The sequence below is a fragment of the Chlamydotis macqueenii genome, chromosome 8, assembly GCF_036417535.1.
Source record: "Chlamydotis macqueenii isolate bChlMac1 chromosome 8, bChlMac1.mat, whole genome shotgun sequence".
Classification (NCBI taxonomy): Eukaryota; Metazoa; Chordata; class Aves; order Otidiformes; family Otididae; genus Chlamydotis; species Chlamydotis macqueenii.
In genome coordinates, this window is record NC_141563.1 from 2969325 (window position 1) to 2990277 (window position 20953).

Consider the following 20953-nt stretch of genomic DNA (forward strand, 5'->3'; position numbering starts at 1 on the left):
TTTCATTTTGCTGGGTAAAAACATAGAGAAAATCCAAATACCTACAGAATGAAGTTCTGATCACCCATTTGAAGAAGGAAAAAGAAGACTACGAAAAGAGAAGGGAAGTTTGACAAAGATAACAAGGTGAATTGCACCAGTTACCCTTGTCACACCTTCAACCGACTAGGTACTGAAATGGATCCTCACAATCGTACCATAACAAGAATATTTTCCCTATAGGCCTTGACAGTCATTCAAGAATTTAAATCTTCCTTTTCACACTGCTGCTGGTGATTTATCTGCTGGATGTCGTGGGGAATGCAGTCACCATTGCTGTGGTTTGGCTCCATCACAAGCACCACACCCCCATGTACCACTTCCTCAGCACCTTGTCCTTCTTGGATATTTAGTTCACTTTGGTCATTCCCCCTCACATGTTTCTCAGTCTCTTGTTGGAGGTTAAGGTGTCTTTGCAGCTGCCTACAAGTGTCTGACCTCCTTCTCTGCTGCCTTCTCTGACCTTCTTTCAGTTGCTGCAGGGCCATTTGCAACCCCTCACGCTGCTCTGTCCTTAGAAACTCTTGGATGTGCTCCAGGCTCATCTTTAGCTGCTGGGGAATGGCATCTCTGTCCGTGCTCAGCCCCACCATCTTGTACACCATTAGACCCTCTGCGCCCAGTGTAGAGACTGCTTCTTCTGCAGGATCATCCCCTTTCACAGCACCAGCTGCTGTGAAACATGAGCATTGCTCCCTCCTCCGTTGTGTTGCTGAGCTCCTTCACACTGACTGCTGGGGTTTGTGCTGACATGATATGCACCATGCTGAGGGTAACCTCTCTGCAAAGCCACAATAAGGACTTCTTCACCTTCTTCACCTGTATTTCTTCACTCACTATTGCACAGGCTAGCTGCAGGTTTGACAATGCCGGGCCTTAGGAGAAGCTGCTTTGTCCTAAGCTGTCTGCAAATTTGCAGATTCCTCTAGGAAAGTGCATTCAGGAGAAGAATAATTTTAGGTAATGTAGGTGTCACCCAACAGAGTGAGAAGATACAGCCCTTTGAGCATTTGAATGGACCCAGAAAATGGAAACTGGGACTGTCCCCTCTGATTCACTGGTTCACTGCGCTCGTACTGCTGTGGGTGGCTGAGCTTGAGCTTTTGCTCCAATCAGCCAGTGGTTTAATCTCAGAAAGTTTTCCAGATGAAGCCAGTGCAGAGATTGCCCTATGCCAGGGCAGAGACAAAGAACAAGTCAGACATTTGGGATCTAAGACCAGCCTGAGCCCCAGGCTGAAACATCACCTCAAACATGAAGCACTGCCCAATACTGAACTGCCCATTTCACTCCTTGTGCAAGGGCTACCCATCCTGCCCTGGGACAGAGCCTGAGGGGACAACACAGTCTGTGAAGCTTTGTTTCACTGCTTCTAACCCACCATCTCCTTTCCTCCCTCTCCTCCTCTTGCATGTTGAATCATCCTCTTTTTGCAGTCATCTGCTCTGCTCCTTCCTCTGCCTAAAAAGAAATCTAAAGATGAAAAGAAAACATCAGCCTTTATTGTGTGTATTTTTCTTGTGCTTCCTTCTGTTAGATGTGTATTTGAATTTAAAAACAAATAATAATCAGAGATTGGAGACTTGACTGGTGAGTTTCACCTACTTCCCTGCAGGTGCCTGCGAGAACTTGTTTTCCCCAGGCTCCCTCTGTAGTCAGTAGAGACAAGAGAAAACGCCAGAGGCTGGGTCCTCCCAGCCTATAACTGGCATGGAAAAGAAAGGTTACAGATCTCTTCCAGGCACTCTTCTCTTGCTCTGCATTGGGGCCAGGACATTTCACAGGAATAGCACTGAGCAAGTGTTTGGAAACAGCTGCATTTCGGTGCAGGCAGATGAGGCTGTGTGACGGACAGAGTGGAACCACAACACATTTCAGTCATTCTTTAGAATACTGAAGAAGGCAAGACGTACTTGGTCCCTGTTCCACCCTCTTTCCCTTTCCTGAAGAAATAGAGAGCAAGAAGTTGTGGAAGAAAGCCAGGGACTCCAGAAAATATACTTGATCTTACTTACTTTGAAATCAACAGATTCTCTGAGATTACAGGTCCAAAAAGGCAAGTACTGAAATGTAGAAGGAATAGCTTTCATGACTTATATTTGATTAGATTTGATTTGATGGTTTAACATTTTTTCAATAGAACAATTTTGCATGTAAGTGTAATAGATGTTTGCGACAGGTCTGAGTGGATTTGGAATTTCCCAGGAATGGGGTGAAATAGCCACTTTAAAATCCTCTGTTCTGGAGAAATAATCCTTTGTGAGTGTTTGAAAAAGGTAGAAAGAACAACTTATCTGAGGACCGTAACTAAAATGTAAACCAGGAAAATTAAGAAATGAAAAATGCTTGAAGGACTGTCTCTGCCTGTGTTACAGAGGAAGACAGCAGGAAGGGAAAGAAGCAGAAAAGGAAGGACAGAACTTTACATCCAGACTGTGAAAGCACCACGCTTGTTCATTGCCATGTTCCTGTCCCAGCAGGATGAACTGAAATTCAGCACGGGACCAGAAAACGGAACTGCAGTTACTGAGTTCATCCTGGAGGGTTTCTCAGGGCTTGATCAAAGACTGCAACTGTTTCTGTCTCTGCTCCTTCTGCTCATATACCTGACAACAGTGATGGGGAACGCAACCATCATTTTCCTTGTGTGTGTGGATCCCCACCTCCACACCCCCATGTACTTCTTCCTCCTCAACCTGTCTCTCCTTGACCTGGGCTGCGTCTCCACCACTGTTCCCAAAGCCATGGCCAATTCCCTGTGAGACACCAGGGCCATTTCCTACACGGGATGTGCTGCACAAGTCTTTCTCTTTGTCTTCTTGGACACGGCAGAGTATTTTCTTCTCACTGTCATGGCCTATGACCGCTATACTGCCATCTGCAGACCCCTGCACTACGGGACCCTCCTGGGCAGCAGAGCTTGTGTGCACATGGCAGCAGCTGCCTGGGGCAGTGGGTTTCTCTATGCTCTGCTGCACACTGCCAATACATTTTCACTGCCACTCTGCCAGGGCAATGCTGTGGACCAGTTCTTCTGTGAAATCCCCCACATCCTCAAGCTTTCATCCTCAAATGTCTACAACAGAGAAGTTGGGCTTCTTGTGGTCAGTGCTTGTTTCTCTTTTGGCTGCTTTGTTTTCATTGTGGTGTCCTATGTGCAGATCTTCAGGGCTGTGCTGAGGATCCCCTCTGAGCAGGGACGGCACAAAGCCTTTTCCACGTGCCTCCCTCACCTGGCTGTGGTCTCCCTTTTTATCAGCACTATCATGGTTGCCTACCTGAAGCCCTCATCAATTTCTTCCCCATCTCTGGACCTGACAGTAACTGTTCTGTACTCACTGGTGCCTCCAGCAGTGAATCCTCTTATCTACAGTATGAGGAACCAGGAGCTCAAGGATGCCCTATGGAAACTCATGCAATTGACGTAGTTTCACAGACATCAACCTACCTCCCCTTCTCTGCATGTTTCTTAGAGTTTATCTTAGCCCAGGAGATTTTTCTTCCCCTCTGTTACAATTGTACTTATATATAATTTTCTAGGTTTATATTACTTCTTTTGAATCTTGATCCTGTTGTGTTTGGGCCTTGCACCACACTTTGTCAGATGTCCAATAGCACGTCTTCAATAAAATGATATCTCCTGGGTGCAGTGACTGAAGGCTGGGTACTTCATCCAAAGTTACTGCCAAAAAAAATTACAAGGAATTGATTTTTTAAAGTCTGTTCTCTCTGTGTTCTCCTGGTGTTTTGGGATATGCTCACAGTAAAATTGGGTTCCATTGGACCAGAAATTCTGGTTTTTAAAAGCTCTCTTCTTGGAGTCCAGTGGCAGTGGAGATGGTGTTTGGGCTCCCCATTACCTCCTCAGGCTGCATCATGTATGACTGGTCTGATGGCATCTCAAATCTCTCTGGAATTTCATTTGGAGAGGTCAGGAGAGGTGCTAAAAAGTGAACCATTGAATTGCTGAACTCACAAACACAGACTCTGCAGTGCCATGGGAGTCAGTGGGCACCCAGCAGGTAGAAGGAGGGGAGACTGGAGAGATGTGGGTGCTGCCTGAGGAGCCCCAGGGCCAGGACTCTGGTGCTGTCCTGGGTAGTGGGGCTGGTGGGAGCAGAGAAGAGGGCAAATGCAGCTGGGATTGAGGATCACTTACAATATGACCACAGGAGAGCCTGAGAGTGACTGGCCTCTGTTTCCTTCTGTCATTATTGCAAGCACCAGCCTTGGGGCCAATGGGGAGGCTGAGGCCTCTCTGTGTCCTCCAGGAGCTGCTGTGCCCTTCAGAGAGGCTGGGGCTGCAGTGTGAGTGCCCAGAGCTCTGCAGCACCCTGGGGTGGGCAGTGCCATGGGACGAGTCCACACTGGGCTGTTCTGCTGGGCTGGGCTGGGCTGTGCTGGATTAGAGAGAGAGTGGGGAGGTGGGAGATGGGACTGGCCAGGCTTGAAAGAGACTGTGAGAGGAGAATTCCAGTGTAGAGCTAAGCTGTGTGACACAGCAGCATCCTTACTCAGCCAGGCTCCTGGGAGAAACACGAAGGACCAGTAGAGCAGGGTTTGGTCTCTGCCTGTGTTCCATGCACCCCGGGGCAGCTGCCCCAGGGCCATTTTCACAGACCAGCATATGACAACCACCATTTCCAGCACTGACCTCTCATCCCAGCTTTGAAAGGCTGAACCTTCATGGAGGGACACCAAATGTCTAGGTCAGAATTCCATGCTTGCATTGCATGGATGAGACATAAGCATGCACATTGTGTCTATGAGGTGCGAGGAAGCTGAGTGAGCAGAAATGCCATCAGCTATTATTTATGGTTCCATGAAGGCCTGTGGGATAGACAATGTCCTAAGGTTGAGAGTGTCTCACTTTAAGAGTAACATCCCCTGGGAAAACACCTGAATGCAGCACTGGGATATGTGTCTGTGAACTGAGGTCCCTGTGTCCATTCCTCATATCGTGTGGCATCTCAGATGAGCACAGAGGAGGGTGACACACATCAGGACAGAGGTGCCCCCCAGCCTCTGGGAGTGACAGCAGGAGGCCAGATAGACACTGTGACTGCTGCAGTGCACTGCCTCTGGGTGTAAAAGGGAAGGATTCTCATCTCTGATCACCCCTGGGCGTATTAGGAGTGCACAAGGCCAGCTGAGATATGGGCACCTCACAGAGCTCTGACATTTCTGTGTGACTCCAGGAACAACCTCCACCATCCCAGTGACATTCCTTTCACCCGCCTTGGACAGGCTCTTTACAAGTGCTCCTGTCTGATACGTCACCCTTGCCTGTCATTCTGAATTGTGACCTCAGAAGTGCCAGAACAGTCAGAAAGGTTCTGAGATCCTTGGAAAAGGCAGACGTCAAACTCATCTTCAAGAAGGGCAGGGATGAGGACTCAGAATTAGAAGCTGGTCTGTCTTCCTCAGTCCCTGGGAAGGTGATGGGTTACGTCCTCCAGCAGCCATCGCCAGGCACTTGAAGGACAAGAAAGGCATTGCTGAACCAGAATGGTCAGGGGAAACAAGAGCATGGTGTGTGCCTGGCCTTCCGCAAGGCCGTTGGCATCATCTCACAGAGTCTCCTTATAGCCAGAGTGACGCTATCCAGGCTGAAGAAGTGGCTGGTAGGGAGGGTGGGAAGTTGGATTCATAATGATAGGATAAGATTTGGGCCTTATTATTATGGGGTACAAAATCCTCCTAGGAGCCAGTCATAACCAGAATCCCTGGGATCAGCATTTGGTCCAACGCTGTTGAATGTCATTACCCCATTCTATGGTGAAGTCCTATCCATGAAGAGGGCACGGATAGGGGTTGGCGTGTCCCTTCTGCCTGGGTACCTGACAGGACAGCAGCAGGCACATGGCCTGTTTGTGTTTATCCGAGAAGCTGAAATAGCCAGCAGCAGTCACGTGGTTCAGAAGACCCTGGTGAGGTTACTTCTGTCTGGTCAGGTGAAAAGCCACAAGAAAGCTGATGACTTGGGTCTCCTGCTTGAAGGGTGCTTTCTCAGATTTTTTACATTTCCTTGGAAGTGGAGAAAAGCAAGAGAGAGAAAAACTGCTTTAAAGCGCAACTGGGAAAGTGGAGACTGGACATGAGGAAGAAGGAATGTCACTCAAAGGGTAGAGCTGTGGTGTAAGAGGTCACCCAGAGAGAGCTGGTGATCAGCCTGTGGCTTTGTGTTTCAATGAACAGCCGGAGAGGGCAGAGAGACAGCAGTGAAGGTGCCAAAATGCCCAGGGGAGAGCAAGGTGGGGAAGCAAACTGAATGTCTACAGCCTGCAGGAAACCAGGGGCAGGTGTGGGACAGCCTGGGATGGACATTGCCAAGGGCGCTGGCAAGGGTGGAAGGAACCAATAGAACCCAGGTCTTTCTTTTCTTCTCTGGGGAAGTTGTCTCTGCAACCAAGGGCTATGAGAAGACACGTTGACCTCCTGGCACTGCAGCCTCACTTCCTCCTTGTAGTCCAACGGGGAAGCTGGGAGAGTTGTACTGATGTCCTACACTGGACACTGCGGACCCCACAGCCACTGCCCCAGGAAGGGCCCTGAGCCATATGTGAGGGACAGGATCCCCCTTCCCATAGGCTTGAGGTCAGAGCTTGGCCTTTCTGCTTCATGGACCAAATCAAGGCTTGACTCAGCATCAGAGCCACCTGCACAGTGCCTTTGCCTACCTTTACTCACAGCCTCCAATTATCTGCTCTAACGAGTCCATGGGGAAGCTTTCTCAGTAATGGCCCTCAGTGGAGTCTATCAATGCTTCAAGGTACTTGGGGTTTTGCCTCTGACTTTGTCTGCTTGAGAGGTTTGTTCAGTCTCTTCTCAGCACCTGAGTTTCATGGACTCAGCACTGCATACACCACGGGCTCATTAAAATGCAGAAAGTGCTAATGAGCTATATCTCTTCTCTGATTTTCAAGTCCTTAAGACTTGTATAGCTAATTGTAGAGCCTTCAGGAGGGTAGAGAAAGAGGAAGTTTTCAGTGAGCACTTTGAAGAAGTGATAGAAGAATTCTCCAATTGATATTGATGCAGAGTGTCTCCTAATGAAAGGCAGGTCCTGCTTGACTAACTTGATCTCCTTCTATGACCAGGTGACCCGCTCAGTCGATGGAGGAAAGGCTGTGGATGTTGTCTGCCTAGACCTTAGTAAAGTCTGTGACACTGTTTCCCACAGCATTTTCCTGGAGAAACTGGCTGCTCATGGCTTGGACAGGTGCACTCTTTGCTGGGTAAAACACTGGCTGTATGGCCAGGCCCAAAGAGTTGCGGTGAATGGAGTGAAAACCACTTGGCAGTCGATCACAAGTGATGTTCCCCAGGCCTCAGTAATTGGACCAGTTCAGTTTAATATCTTTAGCAATGATCTGGACCAAGGGAACGAGTGCACCCTCAGGAAGTTTGCAGATGACACCAAGTTGGGTGGGAGTGTTGATTTGCTGGAGGGTAGGAAGGCTCTTCAGAGGGATCTAGAGAGGCTGGATCATTGAGCCAAAGACACCTGTATGAGGGTCCTTCACTTGGGTCACAACAGCCCCATGCAATGTTACAGGCTTGGGGAGGAATGGCTGGAAAGCTGCTTGGTGGAAAAGGACCTCTGGGTGCTGGTGTGCAGCTGCCTGAGTATGAGCAAATAGCGTTCCACGTGGCCAAGAAGGCCAAGAGCATCCTGACTTGTATCAGGAACGGTGTGGCCAGCAGGATTAGGGAAGTGATTGTCTCTTTGTACTCACCACTGATGAGACCGCACCTCCAATGCTGTGTTCAGATTTGGGCCTCTCACTGACAGAAAGACATTGAGGTCCTGCACCATGTCCAAAGAAGAGCAATGAAGCTGGTGAAGGGTCAAGAGAATAAGTCTTATGGGGATCAGGTGAGGGAACTGGGGTTGTTTAGCCTGGAGAAAAGGATGCTGAAGGGAGACCTTATCGCTCTCTACAGCTGGTAGAGAAAAAGGAGGTTGGAGTGAGGTGGGTATCAGTCTCTTCTTCCAGGTAACGAAGTACAGGATGAAATATCCTCACTTTTCACCAGGGGTGATTTAGATTGGATATTAAGAAAAAAAGTATTCACTAAAACAGTTGTCAAGCATTGGAAAAGGCTTCCCAGGGAAGTGGTGAAGTCACCATGCCTGAAAATATTTGACAGACCTGTAGCTGTGGTGCTTACGCACATGGTTTAGTGGTGGACTTGGCAGTGTTTCGTTTGCAGCTGGACTCAATGACCTTAAGGGTCTTTTCCAACATAAATCATTCTATGATTCTATGGTCCTTCTGCGTGAAGATGTGTTGCACCACAGTACTAGCCTTGGAGTGACCTTTCTTTCTCTTCCTGTCCAGTCTCAGCCTTCCAGACTGCAATTCATACTGGTTACCCTTTCTTATGTTCTTTCCCACTACCATAAAAACTCCCAATCATCTCTGAAATCCACTGTCAAGCTTTATCAAAGTACAACTACACTTCCCTGAGCCTTCACTTCACCAGGCCTAAAAAGCCCAGGTCTCTCAGCTTCCCAACACATGGTCCCTAACCCCATCTTAGCAGATCTATGCCAGACCCTCTCCAGTTCTGCTCCTCTCCTCCAGAATGGGAAGCCCCACGCTGGGGCACACTGTTCCAGAAGTGGCTATGCCAGTGCTGAGTCAAAGGGGCATGATCACTCCCCTTCTCTGGGTGACCATGTTCCTCCCAGTGCAGCCCATCATGCACGCAGCCATGCTCACGCTGAGCACCACTGGCTGGTCTGGCAGCCTTTGCAATTACCAGGTCCCTCTCCTGGACGTTCTTTCTCATCCAGTCAGGTCTGAGCCTGCCTTGATGAGAACATACTAGTTCAATGAAATTGCTGGCCAAGGCATGTATTACCTTGGTGATGCTCCCAGAATCACCAAATGAGGGTACAGAGACAGTAAAACCAGGGCTGGGGAGGAAAGGAAACCAGAGCTAGGCTGTTTGTATGGGAGGGCCTGAGGATGATCGGAAGGAAGAACTTGGGAAGGGCAAAAGTGGGTAAAAGATAATACAAGGTGAAGCCAAGGATGTGGTCAGGTCTGTTTGGGAGTACCAGCTGGGAAAGAATGACTGAAGTGGACAAGAAAGCTGCACTTGGTCTGGCAACCATATTTACACCTGACTTCCATGGTCACAGGGATCCTGAGTTCTTTTCCCACCATCATGAAGGGAAGAGCCCCATAGTGGATGGAAACACAGAGTCCTTCAGGCTGGAAGGGACCTCAGGAGGTCTCTAGCCCAAACTGCTGCTCACGGCAGCATCAGCTATCAGGTCACTTGTGGTCGCAAAGGACTTTATTCATTCAGGACCTGAAACCCTCCAAATACAGAAACGGCACCAACTCTGGGAAACCTTCTCATACTCATTGACCCTCTTCCTCCCATGAAGCATGACAGTCAAGAGCCTTGCTCCTCCTGAATCCCTTCTGATGGTTTTCTGAAGGCTCTTCTGTGCTCTGCCGAAAGCCTTCTTTACTCCTGACTGGAAAAACGCAGTTCTCTCACCCTTCTCACTGGGAGAAAGTCAATCTTATCAAACGTGTGCCTGAGATGTTTAAGGGTCTTCCACTGCTACTGGATTCTCTTGGATCTGCAAAGGACTTCAGGGCTATTAGAATATTATCACCCTTGTGCCATGGCATTCTGCAAGTGTCACTCGTATTTGTCACCATGGTGTCATGTACAGGTGCTGCAGGCTGTGAGGAGAGCCCAATCTGAACAATTAGTCATTCACTATCGAACGTTGGAGCTAAAATGTTTCAAACCCAAGGTGACAAGAGAACAGACTGGTGCTGTAGGTGCTGTGCTTGATGCTGATGCACGTGCAGAGGAGGAATTCAAGACTGTAAGAATCGCAGTAACTGTCACCGGAGGTGGCAGAACAACTGAGCCATTCAAGTCAGAAGGAACCTTGGGAGGACTTCAGACTAATCTTGCACTGACGTCAGAAAGAACAGTGATTTGCCATTCCATTCTTCAGAGTTTTATCCAACTATGTCTTGAAAATATTTTCCGGGAACTTGGTCTAAGATCCTTGGTGCACTCCTGGGAGCCTTCCAGCAAAGCTGAGGGTGCCTTTTGCTGCCAGGTAAGAACAGCCACAGGATTCCTTGACTCTCAGGAAGATGTGAGCAACCCCAACAAGCTCCCAACCAACTCTGTCCACTGCCCTTGATCAAATTGTGCATTGTTAAGAGGCTGCTGAAGTTTTTCCAGCCCTCGGACTGTTACCCCCTGTTGCGCTTCCATGTAGGTACCAAAGATGTAGCCCAATGGAGAAAGTATGGAGTGTGACTACATGGCTCTAGGCATGAAGGCCTAGGGTATGGTGGCCCAGGTGGTGTTCTGCTTGATCCTGCTAGCGAGGAAGAAGAGCTTAAAGGTAAACACTTGATGATGCAGCTGGTATCAGCAACAGGGTTGTAATTCCTGTTACCATGAGACCCTTCCTGAGGATCAGTGACTGCTTGGAAGATGTAGAGTAAGATTATCCCCTGTTAAAGTGGGGTAAAATTACACAGGGGAATGTATCCATGCTGGTCTGACCGACCCCTTCTGCCCCTCCATGTGCTCCTGCAGGGCCCCGAGCTGGTGGTGCTGCCCTGCACAGGGAGCAGTTCGTGGTGCCTGAAAACCATGGGGAGACACTCCAAGACACATCCCTGTAGGTCATTCACCATCTCTGGGGGCACTGGACCCCCACAGGTGAAGGGGCTCAAGCCAAGACCATTGCTTGATATGTTGCCCCATGCTCTCCTCCCCTGAACTCATGAAGGACCCAAGCACAGCAGGAAAGGATCATAAGGGCAATTTCTTCAGCCTGACCACAGCTGTGGAAGAAGAGCCTAATCTGTAAATATCGGAACGGAGAAAATATCCGTTTATTACTTAGACACGACACAGGAGACCAGCGGTATGATGATCCAAGATGCATGTAAACAGGCCTCCAGCTCAGACAGGCTGGTTCATGCCTCTGGAGAAGTGTAGTGGATGCAGGCATTCCTGGACAAACACAGTTATAACAGACAAAATGCTGAATGCATTAGAGATTCTCAGATGAATTAGAAATCACTTCTGAAATGACATGGGTGTTCTGTTTTTTTTTACTGAGGTGGGGCTATGTTGGCAGCTTCTGTGGGAAACTGCTAGAAGTTGCTCCCTTTTGTTCAGAGGACTCAGCCAGGCCTAGGGCGGACACACTGCTGGCCAAGGCCAAGCCGATTGGTAGCAAAATATCCTGTGATAATGCCTCTGCGATAATGTATTTAAGAAAGGGAAAATAGAAAAAAAAAAAAAAAGAAGGAGATGTGAAGCAGCTGAACGGGGGTAGAGAGAGGGAGGCACGAGCCTCATGGGCCTTGCAGGCCTCACCCTCTGGTCTCCCACCGGGCAGCCGACTGGACCCAACTTGGCTCACCCCGGCTGCAAGAAGTGGAGAGGAGATGAGATGTGAATGAGATGTAAAAAGATCCTGAGAGGCGTCTGCCGGCCTGTTGTGAAGAATTTTTCTTGTGAGTGGAAAGGCTGCAGATGCCAAGGTCAGTTCAGAAGGAGGGGGAGGAGTAATGCAGCTCCTGGCCAAGATTCCCCTGCAGCCTGTGGTGATGACCATGGTGGAGCGGGTTGTCCCCCTGCAGCCCATGGAGGTCTACGGAGGGGCAGAGATCCCCCTGCAGCCCGTGGAGGACCCCACGCCAGAGCAGGCGGAGGCCTGAAGGAGGCTGTGGCCCGTGGAGGGCCCCCAGTGGGGCAGCTGTTCTGGAGGGACTACACCCCATGGAAGAGATGACCCACACAAGAGCAGTTTCACGAAGGACTGTGGCCCATGGGAGGGAACCCACGCTGGAGCAGGGGAAAAATGCAAGGAGTTCTTCCCCCGACGACGAAGTAGCGGTGTAAAACAACACATGACGAACTGACCGTGACCCCCATTACCTCTCCTGCCCTGTGCTGCTCGGGGGGAAGGCAATAGAGATAATGTCAAGCCCGGGAAGAGGGAAGGGTGGGAGGGAGTTTATCTTAGAATCATAGAATCATAGAATCATAGAATGGTTAGGGTTGGAAGGGACCTTCAAAGGTCATCTAGTCCAACCCCCCTGCAAGGAGCAGGGACATCCCTGACTAGGTCAGGTTACTCAGAGCCTCATCCAGCCTGGCCTTGAACGTTTCCAGAGATGGGGCTTCCACCATCTTTCTGGGCAACCTGTTCCAGTGTTCTATAACTCGCATCGTAAAAATTTTTTTCCTAATTTCTAATCTAAATCTACCCCCCTCTATTTTAAAACCATTACCTCTCGTCCTATTGCAACAGGCCTGTCGTAGTTCAGCCCCAACGGGGACCAGACTACGCAGTCTCTCTCTCACTCCTCCCCTACTCTCCAAGAGAATAGGAGGAGATTTGACAAACAAAAGAAAAACAGGAAAAAAAAAAAAAAAACAAACACGCGGGTTGAGATTTGAACAAAAAGTAAATTTAACAGTAATGACAGAAGAAAACAATAGAGTGATGGAACACAAATACAGTATAATAGCTCACAACAGATCTCTACATCCACTCTCTTCCAACTAGGAGGGCCTCCCTTCAGCACCCTCCTCACTTATATACTGAGCATGATGTCAGATGGGATGGAATAGCCCTTTGGCTAATTTGGGTAAATGAACCCCAGCTGTTAGCTAATTAGTTAACTATCCCAGCCATAGGGGCTACCAGCTTCAGTTCTCCATCCAGCTCAGGTAAATATTAACTCTATCCTGGCCAGAACCAGGACAAGGCCCTATGTCACGCTCCGATTTCGGGTGGGAGGAAGGCCCCCTTGCGTTCTAGCCGACCTCAGACGAGTCTGGGAGGCTAGGGGCGGCTAGACCAACCTCACACACACCGGAGCGTGGTTTTGTTCGTATTTCTCGGGAACAGAATTAAGACTCAAAACGGAGTCAAGCGCCAGGTAACTTTATTAACCCGACAAGAAGTTCGCAAATGCAAGAGAAAGGAGAGAAAGAAAGGAAAGAGGGAAAAGAGTTTCAGTTGCAATAGCTACCACCACGGAGCTGCGGCGTCCCGACAGTCCAGTCGACTCGGTGGGGGAAACGTTCCGTCCGATGTTGGTCATTTCTGTCCTTTTATCGTTCGTCTTATCCACGTCACATATTCCAAGAGCGGGTTTGCTTGGCCGCACCCCTCACCTGGCGGTGATACGCATGCCCAATACCGTCTCTGGGCCCCTCTGTTTTTCTGGCCTGGGTCTGGGCGCATACGTAGGGGTAAGGCTAAATTTTGCAGAATCAGCTCTGCATTCAGGTTTGTGGGAAAATAGGAGGAAAAAACAGGAAGCTTCCAGTCCTGTGGCTTGACTGGCTTGCAAGATAAGGGAATCATCTTGCAGGAGAAAAACAGGAAGACTCCAGTCCTATGGTTTGACTGATGTACCATTGTTTAGGTGATGGTTTGACGCTTCGACAATGTTGAGACAAACATTCGACACAGTCTCTCACACCACCCCGTGGCTCAACATTATTGCCTCAGGGATGGGGTTCCATGGTGGCATAAATGATAGAGGAAAGGGGAAAGAAAAAAAAAAAAAAGAAGAGAGAAAGAGAAAAAAAAAAAAGATATATACAATTCTAAACATTATTGTTTGTCAGGCAAGTTAGTGTATATAAATGCTAAATTCATTGATTTAATCAACAATATCTTATCTAACTAAATGATCTTAACATATCTAAATTTAATTAACAACATTTATCTTATCTGAGTAAATGGTTTTAACATATAAGCATGTGCCCAAGTTTGAGGCTTATGGCTCCGGGGGTTCAGAAGAAGCAAGTAATTGTTTACAAGGACAATCACAAGGTAAACAAAGACAAACCAACAAAACTATAGCAATGCACCACTTCATAAATGTCCCAAGATACAGCACCATCAAAATGTTAAGCATTTTGTTCATTTTTTTTTTTTGCGACCATTTTTCTTCAGCAAAACAGTTCACTTTTTGCCTTTTGGTGAAGCTGGCGACTAGGTCCTTGTGGAGCTGGTAGCTGTGTGATCCACTGGAACTTGGGTCTGGATACGCAGCAGGAAAGTGGATTTCCACGCCTCCAACTCAGAACACAGTAAATAAACAATAACACTATAAATTTGCTGTCAATTTTATATCACCCCATGGATCCATGGTGGTTTCAAAAAAAAAAAAAAAAGAGAAACAAACAAACATCTCATATAATTTCTATTGCTGGTGGTCTGGTTGGGTTCTTTCCATCGTCCAGCGATGTTGAGACATTAATTAACCTTTTCAGTCTCTATACCACCCCGTGGCTCAGCATCGCTCACCGAGGTTGAAGGGGGAAAAAGAAAAAGAAAGGGGAAAAAGGAAAGAAAAAAAAAAAAAAGAAAAAGGGAAAAGGGGGGGGGGGGGGTGGGAAGAAAGGGTAAGGGGACTTAGTTATGCTTATATGTGGCCACAAAATGGGTTTATATTGTTGTATGATACGTTGAGGTGTTTCTTCATTTTTAATATGGACCACCCCAAGGTAACATATCTTAATCCAGTTCACATATAGCACTTTGTGGATATGATGTTCAGAGATCCAATGATGTCAAATACCTATTCAAAATCATACATATAACACAAATAAAGATTAATAGGTTAACAATTAATTTCTATATTTATCATCAAAAACATAGATTCAAATATCAATATAAGGACCATTTTTCCCACCCTGTGAGTCCTAAAAATCAAGTTTTAGGTAGGTTTCCAGGTTTGCCTTCAAACAGGGGGGGTAACAAACATGGTTTTTTGGGGAAAGCTATCTGTCTATCTGACAGATAGACCACTTTTAAATTTTATATGTCATCAATTGGAAAATCATCTGGAGCCATTCTCTGCCAGTTGTGGTGTGGCTGATATAGACTCCACGGGAGTGGGACAGCATTTTTTCCTGTGTTTTCCCAAAAATGGGGTGACTGCGCCTGCGCCTGTTTGGAGCTGTGGGCTTGAAGGCAAGCTGGACTACTACCCAGGATTCCCGCTTCAGTACCAACATCCTCCGGAAGAAGGAACTGCGTATATGAACCCCAAGATCCGTTTCTAGATCTTTCCAAGGCGGGGGGGGGACTGCGCGTGCGCAATCCCAGACTTGGAATTTATAAAAGGGGCAACGGCAAGGTGCCACGCACACGCACACCACCTGAGCAGCAGGAGTCACCACCTGCGGCACCCATTTTCAAGATGTCGGCGGATGCACCAGCAGTAAGTGTTCTCTTTTCCTTTATTCCTTTACTTTTCCTGTTGCTTGGCTATAGTGGTGTAATGTTCTCTTATCATTAGCTGGCGCCGCTTGGCGAAGACGAGAGACCTGAACAAGCGCCCGATCACCACGCGAGGCGATCAGTGAGGTAGGTATCATTAATCTCAAGAGGTCTCCTTTAATTTTCGTGGCTGTTAAGGTTTTCCTTTTGTTGCTGTTCCACTTCCAGCTTCATGATACCTGCTGCGGGGTCAGAGAGAGAGAGACCTGGCGCTGCCCACAGCGAAGGTGTTGAAGAGGTTGATTGGGGGTGTCTGAGAATGTTAATTTGTTTACTGTTAGTGGTTGCAATTTTTGGTGCTCTTTTTATGTTGGGCTTTTTGCTGTACTGTTACTACTACTATTGTTGTATATAAGCTGTTTTCACATTTTTTGTTTGTTTGTTTTGTGTGTTGTTAGTTATTGTTAGTCTAGTTAATATATGTTCTACAATAAAGTTCAGTTTCACAGTTCATCAGGAGGTCTCTTGTTCACTTCTATGGTGGATCTGTAAGCAAAGGCGGGAAGTTTGCGGAGGCGGGGGGGGAAGGGGAAACTGCCACGCGGTTTGGCTGACAAAAGCCAATAGTCCCTATAGCAAACAGAACAGTTAAAAATGGCAAAGTTATATGATTTTAACAGTTACGCGTTCAGCTTGCTGTACAAATCTGATATGTTTAACCCCATCGGGTGAAGTCACAGTGACCGCTTGCATTCGAGTCACTACGCTTTGGATTAATTGAATTCGGCACGGTATAACACAAGGCAAAAACATTAAGGCTGCTAACCCACATAGCAAATAAAATAAAAGCCGTTTTATCCATGGTGTTCCTGGTAGCCAGGACCACAAACCACCATCCCAACCATCCCAGCCATTCCATGTCTGAGTGGGGACATGGGCTAGTTTTCTAATGTCTGAGGTCAGTTGTAGAACCACCTCACCAACATCACTGATTTTTAAACAACAATTAGAAATATTTAGCTTCCCACATACTCCTCCCTCTTCAGCCAACAAATAATCCAAAACCATGCGATGTTGCAGGATCGCAGTGCGCATCTCTCGAGATTGTTGATTCAAGAGATCTATAGCATCAGCAGTTTTGTTGGTAATGATTTCCAAAACTGCCTGCAAACGAATTATGCGATTTAAGTTATAAATTGGTTCCCGGGCCCCTGTTATCAGGTCATTAGGATTCCAGGTGGCCGGGCCATAATGCTGTATTATCCTTTCGGGAGGCCACTCATTTTTCCCCCATTTTTGTGTTCCACCTATTTCAATCTCGATAGCTCGCTTATTGCGTGCAACATCTTCGTCACCCAGATTATCATACAGTTTCACTCCTAGTCGGGGACTCTCTGTTTCTGGAAGCAGGAAAAATAGAGGCCGGATAATTCCAATATAACAAACCCCTGACCAGTTTGCTGGTAGTATTTTGTAGGCAGTGTGTCCACAGATCCAGTAATGTCCTTTTCTGGCTCTGACCCCTCCAGCAAACGGTCCAGCTGCAGTCCGTGGATGTTGCAAGTAAGTTGTATTATAGTCTCCTAAAGGGCTAAAGAAGGTGGTGTTACGTTTCCCCAGCTGACTATATGTTTGCCCAGTGCAGTACCAAGCACCCGTGTCTTTTTTCCACTTACAAGTTTGAATATAACCTCGGCCGTTGGGCCACCAAGCGTCAAAGGATTCATTTTTATTTGACCAAAATCCACCAAAACTCTTACTGCGTCCGGCTTTATTAACCCACATCCATATGCTAAGACTAACATCTTTGTTAATTAACTTATATGTGAGTGTCCACTGACATCTGCTTTCCCCCACACTGACTCCTCCATTTTGGGTGCGATTTAAGCAATATCCACCTACGGCAGGGAACTGAATTGGCCATGTTTCGGAATTGTCCCAAGTGGTGTTATTGACCTCGCTGTAATTGCTCATGATTTGTCCTGGGGTAAGGGGCATGGAGGTCCAGGGCCAGCTTGATAGTCCTAGAGGTCCTCCACACACCCAGCAATGGCTTAAGTTAAAAGTTTCACTCACAGATTTTGCTAACAAAATAAACTCATTACTGTCAAAGGAATTCTGAAGGTAGAGGGGGGGATGAGCTGGCCTCTCTTCCCCACCTCGGACAAATCCCCAGAGCAATATAATTGAGAGCAAAACAGTGTTTACAAACATCTTCACTGATAGGTTTTATCACTTCCTCTGCAGGCGTGTCAGGTTCTGGTCTGGTGCTTTCTTCCTCCTACAAAACAGAACTCGCTTCTCGGGTGGGAGAAAGAGGAAGAGGAAAAAAAAAAAAGAAAAAGCGGCCATGAGGCGCAAGGGGGGTGGGGCTTCTGTTTGCCTCGGGTGAGAGAGAGAGGAGAGAGAGGGAAGAAAAAAAAAAAAAAAGGAAAAAGCAACTGAGAGACTGAAAGGAGGGGGTGGGCGCACGAGGCGCTGGGGTTGGAGTTTCTGCTTGTTTCAACAAAGTCAAAATTCCACATTGCTCTGCCTCAGTCTGCATCAGTGCGGTGACTTGTGCTCCTATGTCAATTAAAAAGGTTACTTTTTTTTTTTTTCTGTGGCCCTACAGCCACTGTAATCAATAAATCTCTCATATTTAAGGTGAGTTGCTTTATAAACATCCACCCTCCGTTTCCCCCCCCACCTTCGGGGAACGGAGGAACTAGTTTCCCGTCACCCTCTTTTCTGCATCAGTTTCTTCCCTAAGGTCTATCAAAGGTGGGGCACTAGGGGTTGTTCCAAAATTGACTTTTCGCCCTGACCATGTTTGTACGAGTTTCCCCAATTTCTGGGTTGGAAGCCCATCCATTAAATCTCGGGGAATGCCTGTCTGGAGCCCCAGTTGCCACCATTCCTGACGGCTGAGGGGTCTCCCTCTCCCAGAATCAGTAAGTCGGATCGACTTAGAATCGGGACTTTTCTTGACCAGTGCTGGCCGCCCTTCACCTTTTTCTGCGGCTCGTACAGCTCTGGTTTCGGTTCTTTGCCCGAATCCACCAACGGGACCATATTTTCTCCCAAAATTTATGAGTTCTTGTGCTACTTCCCCCCATGTCCACACTTTCCTCCCTGTTCTTCTGTGATCGGGGGTCACTGTTCCCTCCAGAGCACCAGTAAGTCTATCTGCTACAGGGGTACTTTGTATCTTCCCCTGTAGCTGGATCCCAATGGGTTTCAGGGAGTCAGGAAGTCCTCGAATTAGAGGAGTCATCCGTTCGGGATCCACAGGCATCATCATAGGAGAGCCCTGGTTAGGTTTGAGCTCTCTATCATACATCATTTGCAAACAAGCAGCCTTTTGCACACTCTCTAGCAGTTGATCCACTGTGCCTGTGATGGCTAGGGGGTCCCCCCTCTCCAAAGGGTTCAGCCCTCCAGCCCAATATGCTGCCCTCTGTGTCAAAGACCATGGGGCCTGATAATTATCGGTAGTTAAAAATACGCCCGGACCCCAATATCCTTCTGCTTCCCTTTCTGACAACAAGATTCCATCCCCCCCTGACAACGACACTCTCCAAACATACTCTGTTTCCGATTCCTTTGGAGTCCTTGCAAAATCCTTCCTTAATTTTGCCAACTCAGTTGCTGTAAACGGAACCTCTTTAGTAATAACTTGGGGACGGTTGTCAGTTTCCCCCTCATACACATATTCAGTTTTAACTAGGGGATACATGTGAGGAGGATTCTCTACAATTTCTTTTGCTTTTTGCAAGTCCTCCTGAGGATAGATTTGTCTGATCCCCCTCTCTTCTAACTTCATTTCCACCTCTCCACATGAGTCATTCTCTCTCCACAATTCTTCCTTCAAAGTTTCCTTTAGCAAAACATTCCGGTGTTTCTCTTCCTCTAACAACTGCTGGGTATCTTTTAATTGTTCTCGTAAGGATTCAACTGCCAGTTTCAAAGAGTCTATCACAGCATTATCTTGACACAATCTCTGCCTCCTATCTTCTATAGCTGCTGCCAGACTTGCTCCTAAAACAGCACAAACTATAGATTTTCCCTTCCCGGGCCTAAGTTTAGAACCCTTCTGTAATATCATGATCCTATCCACTATACTCTGTGGTTGGAACCAATGATTTTTCGCCCATTCTTGTCCCTGGAGGGACGGGCGAGCATGGTAATTTTCCAAAAGGTCATCCAATTTATCTAAATCCCCATTCGATACCGTCGTGGGGATCTCATCACGAACATTTACAGATTTGCAAGCACCCATCTCACGAAAGAGGGGTTATTTCGTCCTGAAAGGGACACACCTTAATTTTCTACCACAATTACACACACACACACACACACTCAGGAGGCCACACCTTTCAAATTTCACTTATTTCACCAAGAGGGGTTATTTCATCCTGAGAGGGACACACCTTAAATTTCTACCACAATTCCCCCCATACACTCTCAGGAGGCCACAACTTTCAAATTTCACTTATTTCACCAAGAGGGGTTATTTCGTCCTGAGAGGGACACACCTTAAATTTCTACCACAATTCCCCCCATACACTCTCAGGAGGACACACCTTTCAAATTTCTCACAAAAAAAAAAACAAAACAAAAACTCGTTTTTCGCCCAATTCTGTCGCTTCGTCCTTCTCCGGCTGTTTTCCTCGCGGACAAACAGAACCGCGGATCCGGACTCCGCACTCACTTCGTACCAATGTACGTCTCAGTCACACACGCACACACTAGAGTCTCTAATAAAGCAACTGGACACTTTCTGTTTCTCCGAGAATCCTGCCGACTACGCCAATTAAATAATGTCACGCTCCGATTTCGGGTGGGAGGAAGGCCCCCTTGCGTTCTAGCCGACCTCAGACGAGTCTGGGAGGCTAGGGGCGGCTAGACCAACCTCACACACACCGGAGCGTGGTTTTGTTCGTATTTCTCGGGAACAGAATTAAGACTCAAAACGGAGTCAAGCGCCAGGTAACTTTATTAACCCGACAAGAAGTTCGCAAATGCAAGAGAAAGGAGAGAAAGAAAGGAAAGAGGGAAAAGAGTTTCAGTTGCAATAGCTACCACCACGGAGCTGCGGCGTCCCGACAGTCCAGTCGACTCGGTGGGGGAAACGTTCCGTCCGATGTTGGTCATTTCTGTCCTTTTATCGTTCGTCTTATCCACGTCACATATTCCAAGAGCGGGTTTGCTTGGCCGCACCCCTCACCTGGCGGTGATACGCATGCCCAATACCGTCTCTGGGCCCCTCTGTTTTTCTGGCCTGGGTCTGGGCGCATACGTAGGGGTAAGGCTAAATTTTGCAGAATCAGCTCTGCATTCAGGTTTGTGGGAAAATAGGAGGAAAAAACAGGAAGCTTCCAGTCCTGTGGCTTGACTGGCTTGCAAGATAAGGGAATCATCTTGCAGGAGAAAAACAGGAAGACTCCAGTCCTATGGTTTGACTGATGTACCATTGTTTAGGTGATGGTTTGACGCTTCGACAATGTTGAGACAAACATTCGACACAGTCTCTCACACCCTACTAAACAGCCTTTCTACATCTTTCTTGTAGGCCCCCTTGAGGTACTGGAAGAGCGCTATCAGGTCTCCCTGGAGCCTCCTCTTCTCCAGGCTGAACAGCCCCAACTCTCTCAGCCTGTCCTCATAAGA

General features: G+C 47.6%; 1 protein-coding gene and 1 pseudogene across 1 annotated transcript; one reads left to right on the forward strand and one right to left on the reverse strand.

The window, feature by feature from the left end:
- Window positions 1–2501: 2501 nt before the first annotated feature.
- Window positions 2502–10324, forward strand: LOC147599863 (olfactory receptor 14A16-like; annotated as a pseudogene).
- Window positions 10325–18008: 7684 nt separating this feature from the next.
- Window positions 18009–19562, reverse strand: LOC147599864 (uncharacterized). The gene has a single exon (XM_086753697.1). The coding sequence runs from the start codon at window positions 19560–19562 to the stop codon at window positions 18009–18011; it is 1554 nt and encodes a 517-aa protein (XP_086609823.1).
- Window positions 19563–20953: the final 1391 nt, after the last annotated feature.

Excerpts from the sequence above, each read along its gene's own strand:
- LOC147599864 (XM_086753697.1), bottom strand. The coding sequence starts at position 19,562 with ATGGGTGCTTGCAAATCTGTAAATGTTCGTGATGAGATCCCCACGACG.